The sequence below is a fragment of the Medicago sativa genome, chromosome 7 (assembly GCF_051527215.1).
Source record: "Medicago sativa cultivar Bolivia chromosome 7, Bolivia_mono, whole genome shotgun sequence".
Taxonomy (NCBI): Eukaryota; Viridiplantae; Streptophyta; class Magnoliopsida; order Fabales; family Fabaceae; genus Medicago; species Medicago sativa.
In genome coordinates, this window is record NC_140755.1 from 28934921 (window position 1) to 28956051 (window position 21131).

The following is a 21131-nucleotide window of genomic DNA, read 5'->3' on the forward strand; positions in this document are numbered from 1 at the left end:
TGATTTTTCTAATTCATTGCTTCTCTTCCTTGTGATTCTTCTTGTTGATTGCCCCTCTTTCTATCGGTTCTTCTGTATGGTAGCTTCTCCCTAGCGGTTCTTTTGTTGGTTTGGTTTGACATGGTTCTTTTGTTTGGATGATTTCTCTCTTTGTTTTATTTTCAAGGTTAATTTGTAACAAGCTAAAAGCTTAGTAAACTCTAGTTTGAGTGGTAGTGTTAGAAGTTTATATTAGTCAGTAAGTTTTTTTCTTTTTGCTTGACAACTTTTGATGCTTACAGTTGTTTCATCATGAGTTTGAGGGAAGATGTTAAATAATAAGAATAAACTTATGCTGTTGGTCCTTTATATTTCTAAGTTAGTAGAGTCCATTATGTTTTATATATACTAGATTGTTGACCCGTGCGCTGCACGGGTCGAATAGACTGTAACATATAAAATTAAAGTATAAGAGATGTAAAAAGATTTGTTCAAATACACTAATGTTTTGGATATATTCAATTTCTTCTATAGATTCTATCTGAATGCTATAAGATTTGTTCATGAATGTAAAAAAAGTATTGAATATGAAGTCAGAATAGAGATTTATGGTTTATGTAAAAAAAAAAAAAAAGAATAGAGATTTATGCTACTTGGAGAAATTGAATTGTTTTTCTAGGCAAGCAAACTTATCATTTCATTAAGAATAAAATCATGAATACAGCCTGTACCAAAAAAAAAAATATGAACCTTGAGAAAAATCATGGATAGGTAAACAAAAAAAGGGGAAAATATTAGGGTTTTTGTTGAGGTAGCATGGATAATCGCAAACTAATGATGCAAATTTAGAGCCAAAATTTTAGGGTTGATGATTAGCATTTAACGATACAAATTTAGAGCCAAAATTTTAGGATTGAGTTGTTGCAAACCTAATAAGGGATTAATGGAGGGAAAAAATTAGGTTAAGTTGCTGCAGACTTAACAAAATTAATAAATAAGGATACTCTCGTAACTTTTTAAATGTTAATGCTATTGTTAATCTCATTTAAATCCTAGCCATCATTATTTTTATGAGCCCGTTTGTTATAGCTTTTTTAAGAAAAAAATCACTTTTTTTAAACAAATAATCACTTTTAAGAGTTTCGCATCCGTTTGTTACAGATTTTTAAAAAAATCAGAATCTAAAAATAATCTAAAAACAGCTTCAAATGAGAAGCTGTTAGGAGCAGCTTAAAATAAAATAGATTTTTTTTAGAGGAGAGAGAAAATATAATTTAAAAAATTGAACTAATTTTGTAACAAAAAATCCCTTTTATATAGTTGTATCCAAACAAACTAGATTATTTGTTTAAAAAAAGTGATTTTTATTACAGTAAACAAACGCAAAATAGATTCTGATTTTTCATATAATCTCTAAAATATAATCTCTAAATTATTTTATATCAAAATCACTTTTATTTTAATCCGTAACAAACGGGATATCTGATTGTCTGTATTGTTATCAGGAGTAACTCGTAATATGGATAAAACAGAACATAGCCCATTTGTTATAGCTTTTTTAAGAAAAAAAAATCACTTTTTTTTAAAAAATAATCACTTTTAAGAGTTTTGCATCCGTTTGTTACAGATTTTTAAAAAAAATCAGAATCTAAAAATAATCTAAAAACAGCTTCAAATGAGAAGCTGTTAAGAGCAGCTTCTCAAAAAATAGATTTTTTTTTAGAGGAGAGAGAAAATATGATTTAAAAGATTGAACTAATTTTGTAACAAAAAATCCCTTTTGTATAGTTGTATCCATACAAACTAGATTATTTGTTTAAAAAAAGTGATTTTTATTATGGTAAACAAACGCAAAATAGATTCTGATTTTTCACAAAATCTATAAATTATTTTATGTCAAAATCACTTTTATTTTAATGTGTAACAAACGGGCCCTAAGTCTCATCAATATATAATGCCCATATTAAGAGTAATTAGAAAAACAAACTCACAATTTATAAGTTATAAATATGCAAAAATACAAAATTACTTATGATTAAAGCATAACTTAGCAGCAATTTTCTTCAGCAAAGAAGACCCTTTAGCAGGTTGATCATCTGTTTGATTATCGGTTCCCGGCGGAATATATGGCTGTGAAGAACTCCCTGGATCAAACTGATGGTTGTTTGAACGCATTGGACCATGAGAATCAAATGATTCACTTGAGAAGCTACTACCTTCAAACATGTTTCTAGTACCATGTTGATGTTCAAAACCATGATGATTCCCATAGGGATAAGCATTTTGTGGCATGTCGTACCTATTAGGGTTAGGATGATTGAATTGATGAATATTTTGTGGCATGTTGTACCAATTAGGGTTAGGATGATTGAATTGATGAGCATTTTGTGGCATGTTGTACCAATGAGGGTTAGGGTAAGGATGATTGAATTGATGATAAACATTGTGATCATAAGGATAAGGATATGTTCCATGATAAAATGGGTCTTGAGGAATCATCATATGATTATTGTTATAGCCATTTCCTTGATTTTGGACTTTTTTATCCTCTCTTGAAATACCATGACTAATCCATTCAAGTGTAGCATGTTGTCCTCCCTTCTTTAGCAGTAATAAAATTTGTTTCGGATCTGCTTTACCTTTCACATAAGCGACTCCAGCAGATGGATTAATCTGGTAACTCAGGTCTAGCAAAGAAAACAAAATATTAAAAGAGTATTTTTAAAATATTGCTATACCAATAAATTATACTGCTATACCACCCCACTTTTATAAGGTAGTTTGAAATCGAAACTTGGTCTGGTATCAGCGTAAAACTATTTTACACTAGAAATGTATATCCATTAAACCCATAAAAATAAAATGGAAAACTAGTTTCAAATCGAGGTGCACCACAAAAGGTAATTTTGTTGCAAGTATAGTCGACAAACACCGATTATGAGCACCACTTCTAATGAGAATTCAAACTATGAGTTTTCGAAAATTTGCATGAGAGGTTTATGTGGCTGTTTTCAATTTTAACCCAACAGAACTGAGAAATTAGTGAGGTGGGGGTTTAGTAGGAGGCAAATGGAGGTGGTCTCTTAATTGGCAGGACGACAGTTTGTGTGTGATATGTTGGGTAGAGGAGCTAATGGGTTACTAGGGCTCGATTTCTTTGTTGGAAGGGGAGGATAAGTGGGTGCGAAGACTAGGGGAGGGTGGAGATTTCTTGGTGAAATTGCGTAGTCCGTTCTTGAACCACTTTCTTTGGTCGAGGAGACTTTAGCCCCAACGGAGTCCTAGGTTTTTCAGTTCATTAGGAAAAGTCTGGCACCATTTAATATGGTTGCTTTTTCTTAGCAACTATTGCATGATAAAATTCCATCTAGGAATAATTTAGGGCGTATAGGAGATATCCATGATAATGACGCAGGGTTGTGTGTCCTTTATCATTGGAGAGTGGAATCGGCATCTAATCTCTTTCTTCGATGCGATTTTACAATCAAGGTGTGGTATGCGGTTTTCTAGTGGTGTGTTTTGATGATGGTGCTTCCTCCAAATTTCTTCACTTTATTTTGAAGTCTTTGTGGGCTGCTAGAGGAAATAAGAATTAGAAAGGCTTTATGCTACCTTGGTGCATATAAGGAATGGTGCCAAGAAATTTCAAAAATAAGGAATGATATCATCTTTGCAAATGAGACTTGGAATCCAAGAAATTTGGTGGATGAAATTAAAGTTTTGTCTGTGAGATGCTTCATGGGTAGATTGAAGGTGTCGTACGGTTTATTTTACTAATGCCTTTGTTGCCGGCTGAGTCACCGCCACTACTACAAAATATACATTTAACATCATGGGGGATTTAGTTTTCACATCAGCACTAAAAATATCTGTTGGGAAAGATACACACACTGAGTTTTTACATCAGTTGACATAAATAGATGAGGGGAATTCATACTAACATATATCATTTACATCAGTGGTGTTATACCCTAATTTTGGACCTAAAAATACTTGTCCAATTCTTCTTTTCTTGCATTATAAGTCATCTGATATGTCTCTGATCAATTGCATCTTTCTCTGCATTTTATTTCAATGTTATTTGCAGAATTCATGAAAAAGGGTATTTTAGTCATTTCCTGCATTTAACTCATTTGAATCCTTGAAAATTGTTTGAGTCTTTTAAATTGGTTTGTATAAGTCCCTGTTTCAATCTCATGTCAAAATTCATTTCAAAAAAATATCAGTTGAGTCATTTTTTTTAGTCATTTTAGCCCCTAGGGGCATTTTAGTCATTTCATATGTTAAATTTCTCTCAGTCTTTCAAAACTTTGTTTGAGTCCTTTCAAATAGGTTGAATAAGTCTTTGCTTCATTCTATGTCAAAATCCATTCCAAAATTTGCATTTGAAGTCATTTTGAGTCAGTTTTGCCCCTAGGGGCATTTTGGTCATTTCAAGTGTCAAGTCACTGTTTAAATCATAAAAAAATTGTCTCTGAGTCTATTAATTCGCTTGTATAAACTCTTGCTTTAATCCCTTGTTAAAAAATCATTTTAAAATTGCATTTGAGTCGTTTCGAGTCATTTTAGTCCCTAGGGGCGTTTTGGTCATTTCACATAAAAACTCTTGTCTGCTTTGTTGTTCTTAATCGTCTCGTTTTACGTTAATTTTCAATTTACTTTTTCAATTCAATTTTAGTTTAATTTCCATTTTGGTCCTTGTACTTTTGTTATTTGCATTTTAATCCTTTTTTAGTTTGTTAGAGTCCAAGTGCCACGTGTCCAAATGTTATTGGTCCACAAAAGTTTGTTACAAGTCAAGTGCCACATGTCCCACTCTCATTGGTCCAAGCTTACCATGTCATCTATAAATAGGTCAAAGTCATTGGTCAAGGTCAATTACAACTAATCATTTTTTACACTAATTATTTTTCAATCATTTTCACAAAACTTTTTCTCTCAATTTTCCCTCCATCTTCAACAAACTTTTTCCACCTCCATCACCACCCTAACAAACTTTTTCCACCTCCACTTTCATCCCTAACAACCTCTCTAACCACCACAAACCACCATCATCTTCATCTTTCAACTCCCATAACCACCAACCTCCTCCACCATCAACCTCTCGAATTCAACCAAAATTCCAGCAATTCATAACCAAATCCAATCCCAAATTCGTCTGGATTCATCTCATTACCGCAATTATCATCCTCATTCTCAAAAAATTCACAAACACGTATCAACGGAATTTCAATCCGTACATCATTTCGAGAAACGGTTCACCTCAATACCAATTTCAAAAAGCTCCAAATCCCTACGGCAATAATCATAACCGAACCAATCTGAAGATTGTAAGGAGGAGGAAACCGAGCACAGGTCAATAACCACCGCGAACTTGCAGATCGGGATAGTACAGAACAGAGAAGGAAAGGATTTGAAGTTGCAAGAAACAACAACGTCGCTGGTTCGATTCATGACAGGAACGCAAGCGCGGCACAAACAAGCCAGAACCGAATTCGAAGGAGGACGAAGTGGATTCGAAGCTTCCCGTCTTCAGAACGACGATCTCCGATCCAAGCGCAGGTGTAATTTCTTTGTCGTTCTGTTTCTTTCGTTTTCTTTCTTTCTTCTGAAAAATTTCGAGTAGAAATACGCAGATTTGGGCTTTTGTGTTTGTCAGTCGAGATTTTTGAGTTGAGATTTGGATTAAGGAAAGGAAACGAAGCTTTTTGGTCTAAAATTTGGTTGAAAATAGAATGTTTGGTTGCCGGAATCTTCACCGGCGGCGGTCAATCCCGCCGGAGAAGATGAAGGTATGCCGGAAACTTTTGTTGAAGGAGAGGTAACAGGGAGAAGAAAGAGTATAGGCGTGTTCTGAAAAAGAAGAAGAGGGAGTTCCATTTTTGTGTTGGTGAAAACGTGTGTATGCTTCTTTCCTTTTTCACCTCATGCGACCCATTCCTATTACCATGCCCATGGGTTGACTAACCCGCTCCATAACCCATTTCTGCATTTTGGGGTTGGGCTTGGGCCTCTGCTGGTACAGCTTTTCCTTTTTACTTGTTTTTTCTTGCTATTTCCTACGCTGTTCAATGCTTTTACACCTCTGTGGCCTCTAAACTCCTTGAAAAATTCCAAACCATTTTCTATTGATTTTCTTGTAGCTTTTTTTAATTGTTTCTTAATAATTCTTGCATGATAAGTACTGAAAATATGTGAAAAATATTCGTCTTTTGTCAAATGCATTTCTTTTAATTCTTGACAAATTTTTGTTGAAAGATCTTGCTAAAAATCTCTTGAAAATATTGTGAGCTCTATTGCTTTTGTTTTGGATGATCCATATTCTTTTTTGTGATTTTGCATATTAGAAATTGATAAAAAATAATGCGATGCCTTCCTTGCTCACTTGCGATGCCTAGTGTTTAAAGCTTATGAAAAAATTGCATGATCTTGGCTCCAATTCTTGATGCATGTTTGTGATTGACAATGTGTGAATTTGTGATGAGTTTACCTCCATATTTGATGTATTTTCATTGGATGTTAATGTGTTGTGATTAGTCACTTGCTTTGCAAGACATATTAATGATTGTTTGCGAAAATAAAACGTTAGATATATCTAGGAATGAATCATGACCTTATAATTGGAGCATGGACCTCTAATTCTCACATTTTTGCTGCATTAAAACCCATTTAAAAATTGCAATAATGTGGAAATTATAGGTCATGTGCCTCTTGAAGTGTTGTGATTAGTTCTTAGTATATCTTACCCCTTTATCTTTGGGTTCTTTGCATTTGTTTAGTGTTCTTTTGCCTTATTGTTTTCTTCATTACATTTGGTGTTACTAACCCCTTGTTTCTATCTTGTGTCTTTAGCTTTATTTTCTTACACTTTAAATTCCATGTAAAAATTAGAATGTAAAAAACTTAGGAATTCTTGTAATATTTTACTTTCATGCTTTTAATTTTCTTGGCAAAGAGGCCATAGAATGTATCTAGGGTATGATGTAAAGGACAATGGACTCTAATGATGTACACCGACACAAGCACCGACACATGCACACACATCACTATATAGTTAGAATATGCATGTTTAGATGTATGTTTAGGATTGCATGTTTAGATGTATGCCTAGGATTTATACTTAGAAAAAACCAATTTTCCAAACAAATGTGAACAACTTCACTCAAACCTTTTCCAAATAAACCTTGGGATCCAATATCCCATTGTATTTTCTTTTCCATTTTCTTAATCAAATTTCAATGAAAATAATCAAACTTTGACTTCTTTTGCAATTCACTAATCCAACCTCACTATTTCCTAATCTCATGCCCTTGAGGCCTCTTTCTATTCTTCCAAAATCCATTTTCAAACTTAAAATCAACCAACAAAAACAAAAACATTTTTGAGAGAGAACTACGGTGGATTTGATCCCTTAAACGGGTACGTAGGCAAGGAACAAAATTCCTTCAATTCAACTAAAATAAAAATCCAAAAACATTCTTCTCCCTCCAATTCTTCATTTAGAAACTCCTAGGTGTAAATAACATTTTCAAATAGCATTTAAAAATAAAGCGCGCGCGTAGAAATTAAAGACGGTTCCTATAGGTTACTATAGTCGTTATGGGTGCCTAACACCTTCCCGTAGCGAAAACAACTCCCGGACCTCGATTCTCAAGGGTTTTGCTTACTTTTTCCCTTCCCAAGAAAAAAATAAGATATCACCGGTTAAAAAGGTTCAAACGTAATCAATGTTTGACACCCGAAAACCAAGATAAAACAAGTGGATAGTTGAAATGAAGGGAAAACAACGCGGTGGCATTTTTGCAATTTTCGTGAAAACTTTGACTAACTTTTTTCCCATCAGTGGTGAGAGCTGCCCTGAGGTAAAAACAAGTTTTCCCTTTTACCTTATCCCTTCCTCAGATCGTGAAAACGCATCCTCACTTTTTCACTCCAAGCTCACCGTCCAAAAAACTCAGATCGTGAAAATATTCGCTTGAGTTCTCAGTCTCGTGAAACCAAAAACGGTGAGTTCTCAATCGTGAAGCTCCAATCGTGATTTCCTCCGGTGAGTTCCCTCTCTCTCTCTCTCTCTCTCTCTCATAGGGAAGCTCCAATCGTCTCTCTCTCTCTCTCACATAGGGAAGCTCCAATCGTGAACCTCCAAGCTCACCGTTCAAGTTCAATCAGTGGTTTCCTCCGGTGAGTTCTCTCTCTCTCTCTCTCTCTCTCTCTCTCTCTCTCTCTCTATCTTTCTCTCTCTCTCTGACTTTTCAATCGTGAAACCCTAACCCATTTGTTGTTCAAAAAAAAATCGTGAAACCCTAACCCCATTTCAAACAGTGGAACACAATACTTGGAAAGATTGATTTTACTTTGTAAATTTCAATCGAGATTCAAGATTATAGTGTTAATGTCTACTGTAAACCCTAACCCCTTTAATGTTCATTACTCATTTTATAGATTATAGTGTTAATTTCTTTTATTGAGGTAGAAATAGAATCTTACAGTGTTTGATTTTAGTATTGTTGAGTATTGCACTTATTTTGTTTGAAAAGCTGAACTGAATTTATTGTTGAAAACTACCCTGTTTTTGTTCTGAAAGAAAATTGATTCATTTGCATTTTCTATATGCTGCAAACTTGAGAACTTGACATAGAAATTTAATGGAAATAATTAATTATTGGCAAAATAGAAATTAATTTTTTCGTTATTCAGTCCCTATTGTTTATTTATACCTTGAACAATGATGGTTTGATTCTCAATCATTTGGTGATTTAAATTGTAGAGTGAATTCTGTAGCTGGTAACAGTCATGGCTTAATGGATTTTCAATAACTGTGGTTTAAAAGTGTCAATCTGGCTTTTTCTTTGGAAGAGTCATTTTTTACTTGTTATTGTAAATTCTATTATGAACACAAGAAGCACTGACACAATCATGGACCATACATACGCAACTATAATAATTTGAGAAGATAAAAGTAATTTAATACAACCTCATCTGTCATTGCATGTTTGACACTGGTTACATAAGTATTAGTATTACACTATATGAGTTGTTGGCTGGTGGTGTTGAAGTACACGCAATTTTGCTGGAGTATTGATTTCTAGTTGTAAACAATAGCCCTTACTTATTTGTGATCTTTGGCAAATTTGATGTTTAAATGGCATTGCACATACGTGACTCATATGAAAATCTATCTAGTATGTACATTTTAATCTCTTCAGTTTGAGTAAGGATCCCTTAACCATTACTTAATCAATAATAGTAGTTAAGTATATTCTGTTGTTGAATTATGATATTCTGTTGTCAAAACAACTCAGCTGGCCTTTTTTTTTTCACAAAAACACAATATACAATTTGTAGGGACTAAAATATACAATTTTTTTATGGGACTAGAAAGGATAAATTTCTATAAATCAGCTTGCAGGATAAATTTGTATGGACTAAAATATACAATCTTTTTTATGGGAATGAAAAACAAAACTTGGTAATATTGTAATGATGAAAAACATATTTAAAACCCTTATTAGTATGTACCTCAACCATCATAAAATTTAGAGAAAATGATTATTGGATATCAAAATTTTGATGTCCAATACTTAGTCTTTTGGTTTGTATATGCATTTTTAAATGTCTGTAACTTGAAAATTAAACAATGAGTGATAGATTGAGATAAACACATATGATATTGCATGTTTATGTATTCTCCCTAGATGTGCTATAAAATGCATCCCACCATGTGTTTATCTTAATAATCAGAAACTATTGGTGTAGGTGGTTGAAGTTTTTAATCCTCTAGCTCGTGAATTCAAGTCAATTGGCACCATCAAAAAGGATCTAGCTGGGTTGCAGGACGAATTAGCAGAAGCACACAGACATGTAACTAAATAACTATTAGCAAACTAAACTAGCCACCAAAGCTTCAAATCGGATTTCTTTCTCAATATAATAAAGTTAATGAATTACTGCAGGTCCATATATCTGAAGCAAGAGTTTCTACTGCTTTAGATAAACTCGCTTACATGGTGGAATTGGTAAGTGACAGGCTATTGCAATTCATTCCATCCTAATTTAAAGAATTTCTGGTATCCTGTTGCTTTCTCTGCTGACTTAAAGGATGATTCCATGGTATGTCAATATCAGTCCTTTTATTTAAATTTTTTTAAAAAATATGCTTTTAGTCTTTGTAAAGATATTTGTCATCTTTAGTCTCATTGGTGTGTTGCTCCTTCCCTATTCCAGATCCCAATGGAATGTTTTGAGGAACCATGGGTTATCTTTAGGGGTAAAGATGGCAAACCTGGGTGTGTTCAAAATATATGTTCGTGATTTTCAATTTTTTCTCATTTTTAGAAATGTTTTTGTTTTGTTTTGCTTTGCATGTTGAAATTTGAAGGAATTTTGTTAATTATGTTTATGAATTTTTATGCATGTTTGTTAATTTTTAAGCTTCGTAGTGTGAAAAGAGTGTTTTGGTTTAGATTTTTGGTGGTTCTAGTTGCCAAATTTGTGAAATTGAAGTTCAATTGGACACAAAGTGATGAAAGAAAATTGAAGTGATTGAAATTGTTAGATTTCTAAGGAAAATTTAGAAACTGGTTAGTTTGGTGCACTACAAGAAAATCTGCATTTTGCGACACTTCATTTGCGACCCTTACCTTAAAACTGCCTCAAAGTATACATTTGCGACAGTTTCTGCGACCCTTAAGGCCAACCGCCGCAGGTTTGAGAAATATTGCGACCCTTACCAAACAGCCGCAGGTAACAAATAAAATTAAAAGAAAAAGAAAAGAAAATTGACACATTCAAGACAAAACGAAGGCGCCTATTACTTTTTCATTCCCACACTTTTTTTTGGTGAAAATTTCATTCCCCCACTTTTCACTTGCCGCCTACATCCCGAAAAAACCCAATCAATTCTTTTAATCTTTCATCCCCACAAAAAACCCCATCAGTTTTATCTCTAAAACCTAATCCCCATAGGTCTGTTCCCCTTTGTTACCAGATTCATAAGAAGCGAAACACACCATTTTGGAAAAGGGTTTTTGATTCCGTTCCAATATCATCATCAGACACGTGATAGATAACAGCAGCAAACACCAGATTTCTCTCGCTCCGCTCTCTCCTTCGATCGGTTAACTCGTATGTCTCATTTTCCTTTCAATCCCTAAAATCGATTTTTTATTTGCTCTTTAATTTTCCCCTTTTTTATTACCCAATTTGATTTGTTTTTCGTGTAATTTTTATCGATTTTTATTGTTCTAATTTCTGATTATGTGTTTTCGTCAACCCCATGATTTTTAAGCTTATAAAGTTTATACCTTGATTTGTTTTCGCTAATTAATCAATTGGGTTTTTTTAGGGTTTATAAATTTGTAAAACTAGTTTTTTTTTCCTTAATTGTTATTGGGTTGTCGATTAAGAGCATTTTTCTTTCTAAGAATCTCAATGTTTGGCTATAAGGGATTTTTTTAAATTATTTTTTTATTATTTACGGCATTTAGTTGATTTTGATTATTGTTTTAGGCTCTGTTTGGATAAAAAGCTTAATTTGCAGCTTATAGTATAAACTCGTACAATGATAAGTGCTTATGTTACATATAAGCTATTTCTATGACAAGATAAATAAAGTTAAATTATTTTTTCGTATAAGTTATGTTTTTTCGCATTTCATAAGCTATATTGGAGAGTTTTTGAAAATAAGCTGAAAACAATTTATGAACATGGTCATAAGCGGTATTCATAAGTTCTCATAAACAGTCTGACAAGTGCTTATGCGAATAGAGAAGTTCAAATAAGCCAATCCAAACAGGCCCTTAGTTTATTACTATTTGTGCCAATGTTCTTCATTCTTTCTATGCTTTTGCTTTTGGTTCTCCATTCAGGACTACTGTTTAGTCTTTTGTATCAAGTCACGACATATTATCAATAATCTTCAAAGTTGTTATTATTTTCCGCTCTCCTTTTATCCAAAATTCCACACCTTCGCCAAATATTATATCAGTACTCTGATTTTCTAGTTTTGTTTTGCTTAGGTTTCAGTAACCATGGCAGATGAAGCACAGATTGATGTGAAGGAGGATGTTCCTGATGTAAGTTTACAAAGTTGATAGTAGTTTTATGTGTTCGTTTCCATGTACATGTTTCATGTGATTGGTTATAAGGCTGTTTAAACAATGTTTGTACATTATATTCTGTGAATTGCCATTTTTGAGTATGGCTTTTTAGTGATTTGTATTCCTCGATGAGTCCTTTGATCAGCTGTGTAATGATTTTGGAATGTTAGATACTTTTCTGGCCATACAACGGGTTCAGATGGGAAAGTGCAATTTGTTTATAAGGTGACTAAGATCGACAAAGTTGTAGAAGGGTTCATCGCAATTTTTATCATTGTTGTAAGTGTGATTTATAACTAATGTTAAATACATTATTTTTTTCTTCTTTAATTTTTTGTAATAGTTTTTCCCAACTAAATAGAGTCGTGCAGGTAACAATTGTGGTTGTCGCAGTGCCAGAAGGTTTACCTTTAGCAGTTACCTTAACGTGAGTACATGTTGCTAGTTTATTTCGTTGTACAATGCAAGATGTAGCCAAAAACTAACCTGGCTGACGTTTATTCTAATCTCTGTAATTTACAATCTCATCAACTTTAATGACAGCCTGGCATACTCGATGCAGAAGATGATGGCAGACAAAGCTTTGGTAAGTATCTTATTTTCTCCAATACTCTTGTAATTTTTGTAACAATCTGCGATATTTAGCGTTAAAACATTTCCTAACAATGATACAGGTCCGAAGGCTATCAGCTTGCGAAACCATGGGCTCTGCTACGACAATTTCCAGTGATAAAACTGGAACTTTGACCTTAAACCAGGTGGGTTCTGTGATCGGAGGATTGGATAGTCCAAGAGGACTCATACCATAATTTAGATTTTTTCTTGTGAACAAATGCTTTGAGTTATTTAATTGATGCAGCTCACATTGGTATTGGATTTTGTTGAAATAGAGTGAAAATGAGACAGACATATGGTTAAACCCTGTGTCTGAACTACACTGCGAAGTCTTTTTTTTATAGGCTCAAAGCAAAAATTACAAATATAAATATAGGCGATTCTATCCCTATTCACTTGATATGATATGCCTATACAATAAGTACATATATCAGAATATATTTTCAACAGATTCATTATAGATTGATAATCTCTTCTCTCTAGAATTTTCAGCTTACATGTGGTCCATTTATCTCTTTGTCCTTATGTGATTGAGTTACTCTTATGACAGAATATAAATATGCTTATTATAACTCTGCTTATTGATTGATACACCTACCTACTTTTCAATCTTTACATTAACTTGATGAAAACATGATTTTTATTTCTTGATTTATTTAAATTTTGTTTTCAATCCATGTTTTAGCTTTTCTTATTTCAGTAGCAGCCAATGATATTGTTGTCACCAGTCTTTGATTTCAAATTAATAGGAAAAAACTATAGGAGAAGTTGATCAATGTTGCTAAAGAGCATCAATGAGGGATTTCATGTTGATCAATGCTAGAGAGGATTAAAAATGATTGGCTGTAGAGTAATTACCCGAATCTAAATTGTTTTATGTTACTTGTATCGGTCTAATAATCATCTGTATGTACATGGACATGCATACACATGTGACTGTGCAAAGTGTACTCGCCGGATTTCTACAGGCTGCCTTTTTTGGGTTTGATTGGTGTCATTTTGGGGTTTTCTACCTGTCAAAGCGGAAGGAGTTTTGGTGCTTTGTGTTGTGATTGACGTAGGCTGATGGGCACATCAAATACTTGAATATGTAGTTATATTATATGCAGTCATTGGCCTTTGTTACCAGCTAAAATCTGAATTTTTTATGCCTAGATTATGTAGTTAGCATGTGTGGCACCTTTGTTTTAAGCTGTTTAGGCACTGTGTTAGCTTTTCAACTCGCTTGTTTTGCTTATCTTGTCCATAAAATAACCATTTTTGTTTCTCAAATTTCTTAGGCATACAATGTTCACAAAAGACTTGCTTATGTGATTGATAAATTTGACAAGAAAGCTATAGAGCAATTAATCGGGTAAGAAATCTAGCTGTCTTTTCATTTTCCTCCATGTATTGCCCTCTACCTTTTTTCTTTGAGGTACTTTTCTATATTAGAATTCATTCACTGTCAATGTATTTTAGAATTCATTCACTGTCAATGTATTTTTCACTTTAAAATGTGTAGGATGTTCTGATCTAGTGTCAAGAAGTTGAAGATCACTAGGGTAGACACATTTAGGAGTTAGAAATATATATATATATATATATATATATATATATATATATATATATATATATATATATATATATATATATGAAAAGGGCCACCTCTTCAATGATAACAATTAACTTGTCAAAGAAAGAGCTAAATGCATCTGTCAGAAGGTAAGATTGGCTTAATTAGGCTGTTCATGAATATCTGGAAAAGTCTTGAGCTAAGGAGCACGACCCTGGTCTAGTAATTAAAGGTTTTACATGCTAATTGTTAATGGTACTGAATTGGTTGATTTAGTAGCTGGAAAAGTGAAAGCATATACAAATGCCATTATGTCTCATTCTTTTTCACATTCATATTTTTCCATTATAGTGATTTATACTTGGTTTAAACATATGTTAGGTGAAGGAATATTTTTCCATTATAGTGATTTATACTTGGTTTAAACATATGTTAGCTGGAAAAGTGAAAGCATATACGAATGCCATTATGTCTCTTATTTCCATTGTAGCAATATTTGGTCCTTGACATTATCTCTTCATTAAACAAATGAGGTGGTAAACGTATAGCCTGAACACATGAGATAAAAGCATGCTTTTCTTTGAAATTACACATAAAACATATATATGCTTCTATAATGGGTTCACTCAATTTATTATTGATTATATATGTAATTTCACAAGTAGTTATTATATATTCTTGCTTGTAGGAAATAAGAGATGGATGAAAATATAGTACGGGAGATATGTATTCAGTTTCTCATAAAAGCTCCAACGGTCATTTGTCAATGAAACGGCAAAGGAAAAAACTGTAAGTTCCCTTATTTTAGCTTACTCATCCTTTTAATCTCCGAAAGGATATTGTTGTAGGGGAGATTTTTGGGAAGGGGAGTGTTGTTGTGGTGTGTGGCTGTTGGTGGTTTTGTTTTTCGGCCTATAGCTGTTTCAGGTGGGCAGCAGCACCTGCTGCATATATCTGTGGTGTCTGCAGTTTGCTGTCATGTTGTTTAGGGGGCTGGCAACATGGTGTGGATGATGCAGTTCTTTTTCTAGTGCTGTGATGTTTGCCTGTTGTTTTTGGGAATGTTTTTGCTTGGGTTGTCCTGTATTGCGTATACACTGGGACATTGTATTGCTTTTTTCGGCTACATTATCCTCTCCTTGAGGGTCTAGGTGCCTTTAATAATATTTGCTGTTTAAAAAAAAAAATTCTCTGAAATCAAATATCTTGTCATTTAACTGTTAAGCACTAAGCTCCATCGCCTGTTCATTTCATTTCTGCTATAAACTATGTAAATCAAATTTGGTAAAACTCACAAAATTTGCTATGTTATGTTTGTGTGTCTGCAAAATGCTATGTTATGCCAAGATTATTTGGATTTAAAAGTGTTATGTTTACCCTTCATGGTGTCATCAACTTGTTTGTTTTTTATTGCGTGGGCTTTTCATTTTAAACTTCTTTAGGAATTCTATCGGATACCATATATGCAAGTATTCTATAGGATACCATGTATGCAAGTATTGAAATGTTGAAGGTTTAAGCTATATTTGTTCTTATTTTATGTTTCTGTCTTTCAGGCATGGACATGTGGAGGATACAAACGGAAGGGAAATTTATTGGTCTCCATCTTATTACCTTTAGAATCATTTAGAATTAGAATTATTTTAGTTTGTTCTTTTTTATACATATTATACGATGTTTATAAACATCATTTTAGTTGAAACTGTCAATCATAAAATTTGTATTGATCTGGAAGTCATGTCCTGAGTGTTTGATGCCACCTATAATTTTATATGAATGTAAAATTCAAATTTTAGTTTATGGATTAGTTCATATTTTTTTTATTAAGAATTCATATTTTATAATTTATTTTTTATTTTTTTAAATATATTCCACAAATTGCGACAGTTCAAAAGGGTCGCAATGTGTCTGTTTTTTAAATAGTTTTCAACAATTGTGACTGTTATAAACTGTCGCAACACCCCTTTCAAACAAAAAAAATGTACTTTGCGACTGTTTTGAACTGTCGCAATACCCATTGCGGCTGTTGTAGCGGCTGTTTCTTGAACTGTCGCAAAATGCTGTTGCGACCCCAACATCCCTAACAGTTCAAGAACAGTCGCAGTTGTGGATTTGCGACCCTTAGAACAGTCGCAATCCGTCATTTTAAGGGTCGCAAAATGCATTTTTTCTTGTAGTGGTGTTTGTCGTGTTTACCACACTTTGAAAGCTCACATTATTTTGTAATCCTGCAAAATCTTGGGCATTCATTGTTGTAATTGTTTAGTTTAGCTTTTTGATTCACTTGAGGGGAAAAGGAGCTTTTAGATTCACCTCTAATAGTCCAAGATCCAAAAAAAACACTATCCGTAGAGTTCAGTATTGTAACAGAAATATGCATGATTTGGTTGGCTACAAAGTGTTAACATGTATATAACAATCTTAGTTTTCAAAGGTTCTCTTTTACTGGAATTTATGTTTGTTGGATTTTTATTGTAAATTTTGAAATCTAAACAAACAATTTGTAAGAGATGCATATATATAGATGTTATAAAAAGTAGCTATATAGTTCTTTTAATTTAGCCTTAAATTTGGATAATTTTAATGATACACGGTCTATGAAACCATCTTTAATATGCTAAACAAACCTAATGATTATTAATCCATTACAATGTTGAGTCCTAATTTGAAAGAACTAAGATCTAGTAGGCATGTATAGTGCATAAATCTTGACAATATATTGCACTTTAATTGTGATAGTTTATTGTATGAACTATGGTGTCAAAATTATAGCTGCTACATTAGTTGAGTTAGTCTTCATGTGGCAGGCTTAGTTGAGTTAGTCCCCATGTATCAGGCTGAATAGAAACATAGGTATTGCACTTTAATTGGTTTATGTTATGTGTGGTGAGTAATCAGCCCCACTTTCAAATTCTACTAAGTTTATAAAATACTGTCATGATTGTTCCACTTTACCAGGTTCACCTGCAATTCATGTTGCCCAAATACGAGAACAAAAATATGAAACCAATTGGTGTAAAAACTGATGGCTGATTTCACACAACAAATTATCAATGTATTGTTGGTCACATGTTTGTGATTTCTCTAATTTGGGTCGTATTTATGTTTATAATTTGTGTCGTATTTTGAAACACTTTTAAGATTAATATTTGAATTTCAACTAATTATTTTAGCTTGTCCATATTTGCAGGGATCCTAACTTGCACTTTGTAGAATCTCCTGCATTAGCTCCACCAGAAGTTTAAATTTAGCTCCACAACAACTGTAAGCTATCTTTCTTCAAACTCTTTTAGTCTTTATCCTACAATCATTCATCATTGGCATGATAAGATATATATGTGGATTGTAGCATTGCAAAACTGTGAGCAATGTTTGTTTTCACGTATGGAGCTGTTAGAATTGATTCCAACAAAGAAGTGATTTTGAGGCTTAATAATTCTAAGAAAATATCTTCTTTTGTGTGTTTCTGTTGGTAGTGTCACGTATATCTCTTAATAAATCATAGAAAATATCTCATGAATGTGTTAAGTGTTTTGTGTTAGTGTCATGTATATCAGAAAGTGCTTTTGATGCTTTTTGTTATTATTGGTTGGTGTTAACTAGAGTACTAATTGCCGATAAATCTGTGATATTTTGTTTAACCAAGAACGAACTCATTATTGAACTTGCCGGGTGCTTATGTTTGATTTAGTTTGTAAACCAAATTATGCAGTTGAAACAACTTTTTCTATTGATTTTCTTATTTTTATTTTTTGCAGCTGAAAAATGTTAGTGAAGATATTGATCGCCGAGATGATATTGCCTGATGTTGCCGTGGCTATGCTTTTTAGCAGTATATAGAATGATGATTCTGCAATTGATTTTTTATTTTATTTGTAAAGGATTCTGCCTAAAGATGTTGTTATTTGGCTATTTGTTGATATTGCTCTAATATAACTTATATGTACTATTTATTTTTATTACATGAAATATATGATTTGGAAAGTTTTGGTAAGCAATTTTATATTATAAATTTTTTTTTTTTTTAAAAAAAAAATCGATTTCACATCAGTGGGTTAGCAAATAACTGATGAGAAATCCTTTTGTCAAATTTTAAAGTGCGCCCATTACATCAGTGCAAGAGAGAACTGATGTAGAATGTTAGATTTTACATCAGTTCAAACCTGATGTGAAAGGACACGTACATACCACATCATATCACTTTACATCGGTTGCCAACTGATGTGAAAAATCATTTCCAACTGATGTGAAAAATCATTTCTGTAGTAACAATTTTCTGTCTTCGACTGGTTTGTTGTGCCCGGCTTTCTGCTACCTTTTTTCTAAACCAGCGAGCGCTTTTTCCTGCCGTTTTTCCACTTACTGATTTTCTGTGCAATGCTGCGGCTGTTGTTCGGTTTCTGGTTTCATGGACATGATTTTTGGGTCGTTTAGGTTGCCTGCTTGATATCTTAAAGAAGGGCTGCTTGTGTGTCTCTAGCTGTTTTCGTTGTTTCGTGTTCTAGTGTTCTCTTTCTTTAGTTTCTGTTACCTCTTTCAGTGTCCTTTTGGTTCCCTTTAGGTTGGTTGGTTTTGTGTGAAATTGTCCCTCCTTTTGTGTGTTCTAGTTTTAGTTTTGTGGGAGTTGCAAACTCTTCTATTGTAGCTGGTTAGATTAGAAGCTCCCTAATGTTTCTGTGGTGCATATTTGTCTAAGTCAAACCTATGAAACTTTGCAAAAGTCAACTAATATGCTAGCTTGAACAATATTTTTTTTTATTAATCTATTTATCATTATAATTTATACAAAATTGATGACAAACGAGCAATAAATTGCATTGCCAATACTTTTAGGATGAAAAAACCAATCCTTATATCTTTTTTGAAACAAAAAATGATATAAGGAAACCAACAATACTCAAGCATTATTTACGATAAATGATACAAGTTCGAAAATTATAAAAGCAAATAAATCTCATATGGTAGAGCTTGGATCTTTTGGCTACAGAGCAAAGAAACCTAGGAGAGAAAAAGATTACTACCTCAAAATGCTTTCTAAAAATTTGTGATATTCAACTTAATTGTATATTGAATTCTTTTTTTTGAACAATTGTATATTGAATTCTACATTCAACTGTCTAAATCACATATGTTATAGCTTCGATCTTTTGTGATAAATATTTTGCATTTTCTGTTCGTTGAATTGTTGAAAAATTTAGAGCTTGTTTGTTACTACATTTTTTGTGAAAGAATATTTCTTTAAAAAAAGAACCACTATTAGAAGTCTTTTACCCCTTCTTTACTGACTTTTAAAAGACAAAATTATGAAGAAAAAAAATCAAAAACCATTTCAAATTAGAAGCTATTTATTTATTTATTTTACTTGAGAAAGCTTTTTTAATTAGTTTCCATGAAAAGTCCTTGTTGTAACTATTTTTTTTTAAAAAGTGTTTCAATATGAAACAAACACAATATAACTTCTATTTTTTATTTTTTTATAAGCCTTATGGGATCATAAAGGTCAAGATGATTGATATAATAAAACAAAATGCTAATGTAAATGAACACATAATGGTTGATCCTTGTACTAGCATACATATCAAACAAATTGTTTCAAATAAATAAATCTTGCAATATATTTTCAAATTGTTTACATGTAATAAACATACCTTCAAAGCCTCCCAAAACTTTAGTCAAAGAAATTTGCCATCCATCTGAAGTATCAATTCTCAGTACACATTCCTTAGAAAAGAGAGAAACATAATTCAAATTAAAGTTTGCAAATTCATAAAAAAAAAAGATGATAAATAGTTAAAATGAATACCATGTAGATGGGGGATGGGGTAGGCGTGCTTTTTGGCATACTTCTTGGCTTATGTGGTTGCCTCGATGATCTGAAAATGAAGAAAATAAATAAACAAAAACGTTACACCAATTAAAACAAAAATACAAAGTCGTTAAAACAATTTTTCAATTTTTAATTAAAAAATATAATTGACATAAGTAACCTTCTTTTTTTTTAGACAGACATTGACATAAGTAACCAATATTTTATATTTTTTTTTGTGGTGACCGGGGTTTGAACCCAGACCTTGCATATTTTATGCATTATCCCAACCAACTGAGTTAAGCTCACGAGTACAACCAATTTTTTATATTAAAAACCCTATCAAATAAACAAAATGTCAAATGAACCAAATTAAAGTAAAAAAATACAAAGAGTAAGAACCCCAAATTTAAAAGACAAGTACAATTAAGCAAGATGCAACAAGAAGTTTAAAAAAAAAAAAAGGGTAATCTGCCGCACTAAAGTACACACATAAACAGGATCCGGAAAGGGTTCCACTAATTGGCGTATTGTAAGCAAACTTATTCATTAATTTTTTACACAAGAGGCTCTTTTTCACTATTTGAATTTGTGACTTTTCAATCGCGTAACAACAACTTTATTGTTGCGTCAATGCATTTAATATGTGAGTGAAAGTTTGACAAATAAGAGAAGTACATGCAAGCAAATAAATTTAAAAAGTAACTGAATAAAAAAGTGACAAATAAATTAAGAAGACAAGTCCTTGTGATTGATCACATTAAAATATGAGAATGAGAAGTTATAAAAATAAAATAAGTACATATGCGCAAAGAGGCAAAAAGCAGCAGATAATTATAACTTATCAACTAACTTCATGATCATATTTTCTGCAAAATTAGGAGGTGAATGCATGTAACCATTTGTTCACAGTAAATTGATCCGTATTCTACTAAAATTCTTTGTTTGAGATTTCATAATTTATCAAGAAAATTTTATACTTATAATAGTTGTAATTTAAAACAGAACAAATATGGCAAAAATAAATTGAAAGCACAAAAACTAAAGAAAAAACTATAAATCATTATAAGACAATAGA

General features: G+C 32.6%; 2 protein-coding genes and 1 long non-coding RNA gene across 8 annotated transcripts; 2 read left to right on the top strand and 1 right to left on the bottom strand.

Annotated features, from left to right (window-relative positions):
* Positions 1-1920: 1920 nt before the first annotated feature.
* LOC146905405 (uncharacterized) lies at positions 1921-20116 on the bottom strand. The gene is made up of 3 exons (XM_085726415.1): positions 20051-20116; positions 19896-19968; positions 1921-2666 (listed from the first exon to the last, which is right to left on the bottom strand). Exons 1-3 carry the CDS (start codon positions 20087-20089, stop codon positions 2005-2007), a joined length of 774 nt encoding a protein of 257 aa, XP_085582541.1. The 5' UTR covers positions 20090-20116; the 3' UTR covers positions 1921-2004.
* LOC146905406 (uncharacterized) lies at positions 7892-18231 on the top strand. 2 transcript variants are annotated; one of them, XR_015018658.1, is made up of 6 exons: positions 7892-8160; positions 9736-9840; positions 9933-10089; positions 10204-10282; positions 17438-17511; positions 18006-18231. It is a non-coding gene; the product is annotated as an uncharacterized LOC146905406 (long non-coding RNA). The 2 variants fall into 2 exon arrangements; XR_015018657.1 differs by having other exon boundaries at positions 10204-10265.
* Positions 10577-16047, top strand: LOC146905407 (calcium-transporting ATPase 10, plasma membrane-type-like). 5 transcript variants are annotated; one of them, XR_015018654.1, is made up of 11 exons: positions 10587-11103; positions 11997-12053; positions 12248-12356; positions 12449-12504; positions 12621-12663; positions 12752-12835; positions 13973-14046; positions 14197-14259; positions 14316-14396; positions 14936-15036; positions 15804-16047. XR_015018654.1 is itself a non-coding variant. In XM_085725758.1 (8 exons), exons 2-8 carry the CDS (start codon positions 12043-12045, stop codon positions 15865-15867), a joined length of 441 nt encoding a protein of 146 aa, XP_085581884.1. In that variant the 5' UTR covers positions 10590-11103; positions 11997-12042; the 3' UTR covers positions 15868-16047. The 5 variants fall into 5 exon arrangements, 2 of the variants coding, with proteins under 2 accessions (XP_085581885.1, XP_085581884.1); XR_015018655.1 differs by lacking the exons at positions 14197-14259; positions 14316-14396 and having other exon boundaries at positions 10577-11103; XM_085725758.1 differs by lacking the exons at positions 14197-14259; positions 14316-14396; positions 14936-15036 and having other exon boundaries at positions 10590-11103.
* Positions 20117-21131: the final 1015 nt, after the last annotated feature.

Excerpts from the sequence above, each read along its gene's own strand:
- LOC146905407 (XM_085725758.1), top strand. Across the intron at positions 12,505-12,620 it reads CCTTTAGCAGTTACCTTAAC|CCTGGCATACTCGATGCAGA; the intron begins GTGAGTACATGT and ends CTTTAATGACAG. Across the intron at positions 12,664-12,751 it reads TGATGGCAGACAAAGCTTTG|GTCCGAAGGCTATCAGCTTG; the intron begins GTAAGTATCTTA and ends ACAATGATACAG.
- LOC146905405 (XM_085726415.1), bottom strand. The coding sequence starts at position 20,089 with ATGCCAAAAAGCACGCCTACCCCATCCCCCATCTACATG. Across the intron at positions 19,969-20,050 it reads CCCCATCCCCCATCTACATG|GAATGTGTACTGAGAATTGA; the intron begins GTATTCATTTTA and ends CTCTTTTCTAAG. Across the intron at positions 2,667-19,895 it reads AGTTTTGGGAGGCTTTGAAG|ACCTGAGTTACCAGATTAAT; the intron begins GTATGTTTATTA and ends TTTCTTTGCTAG.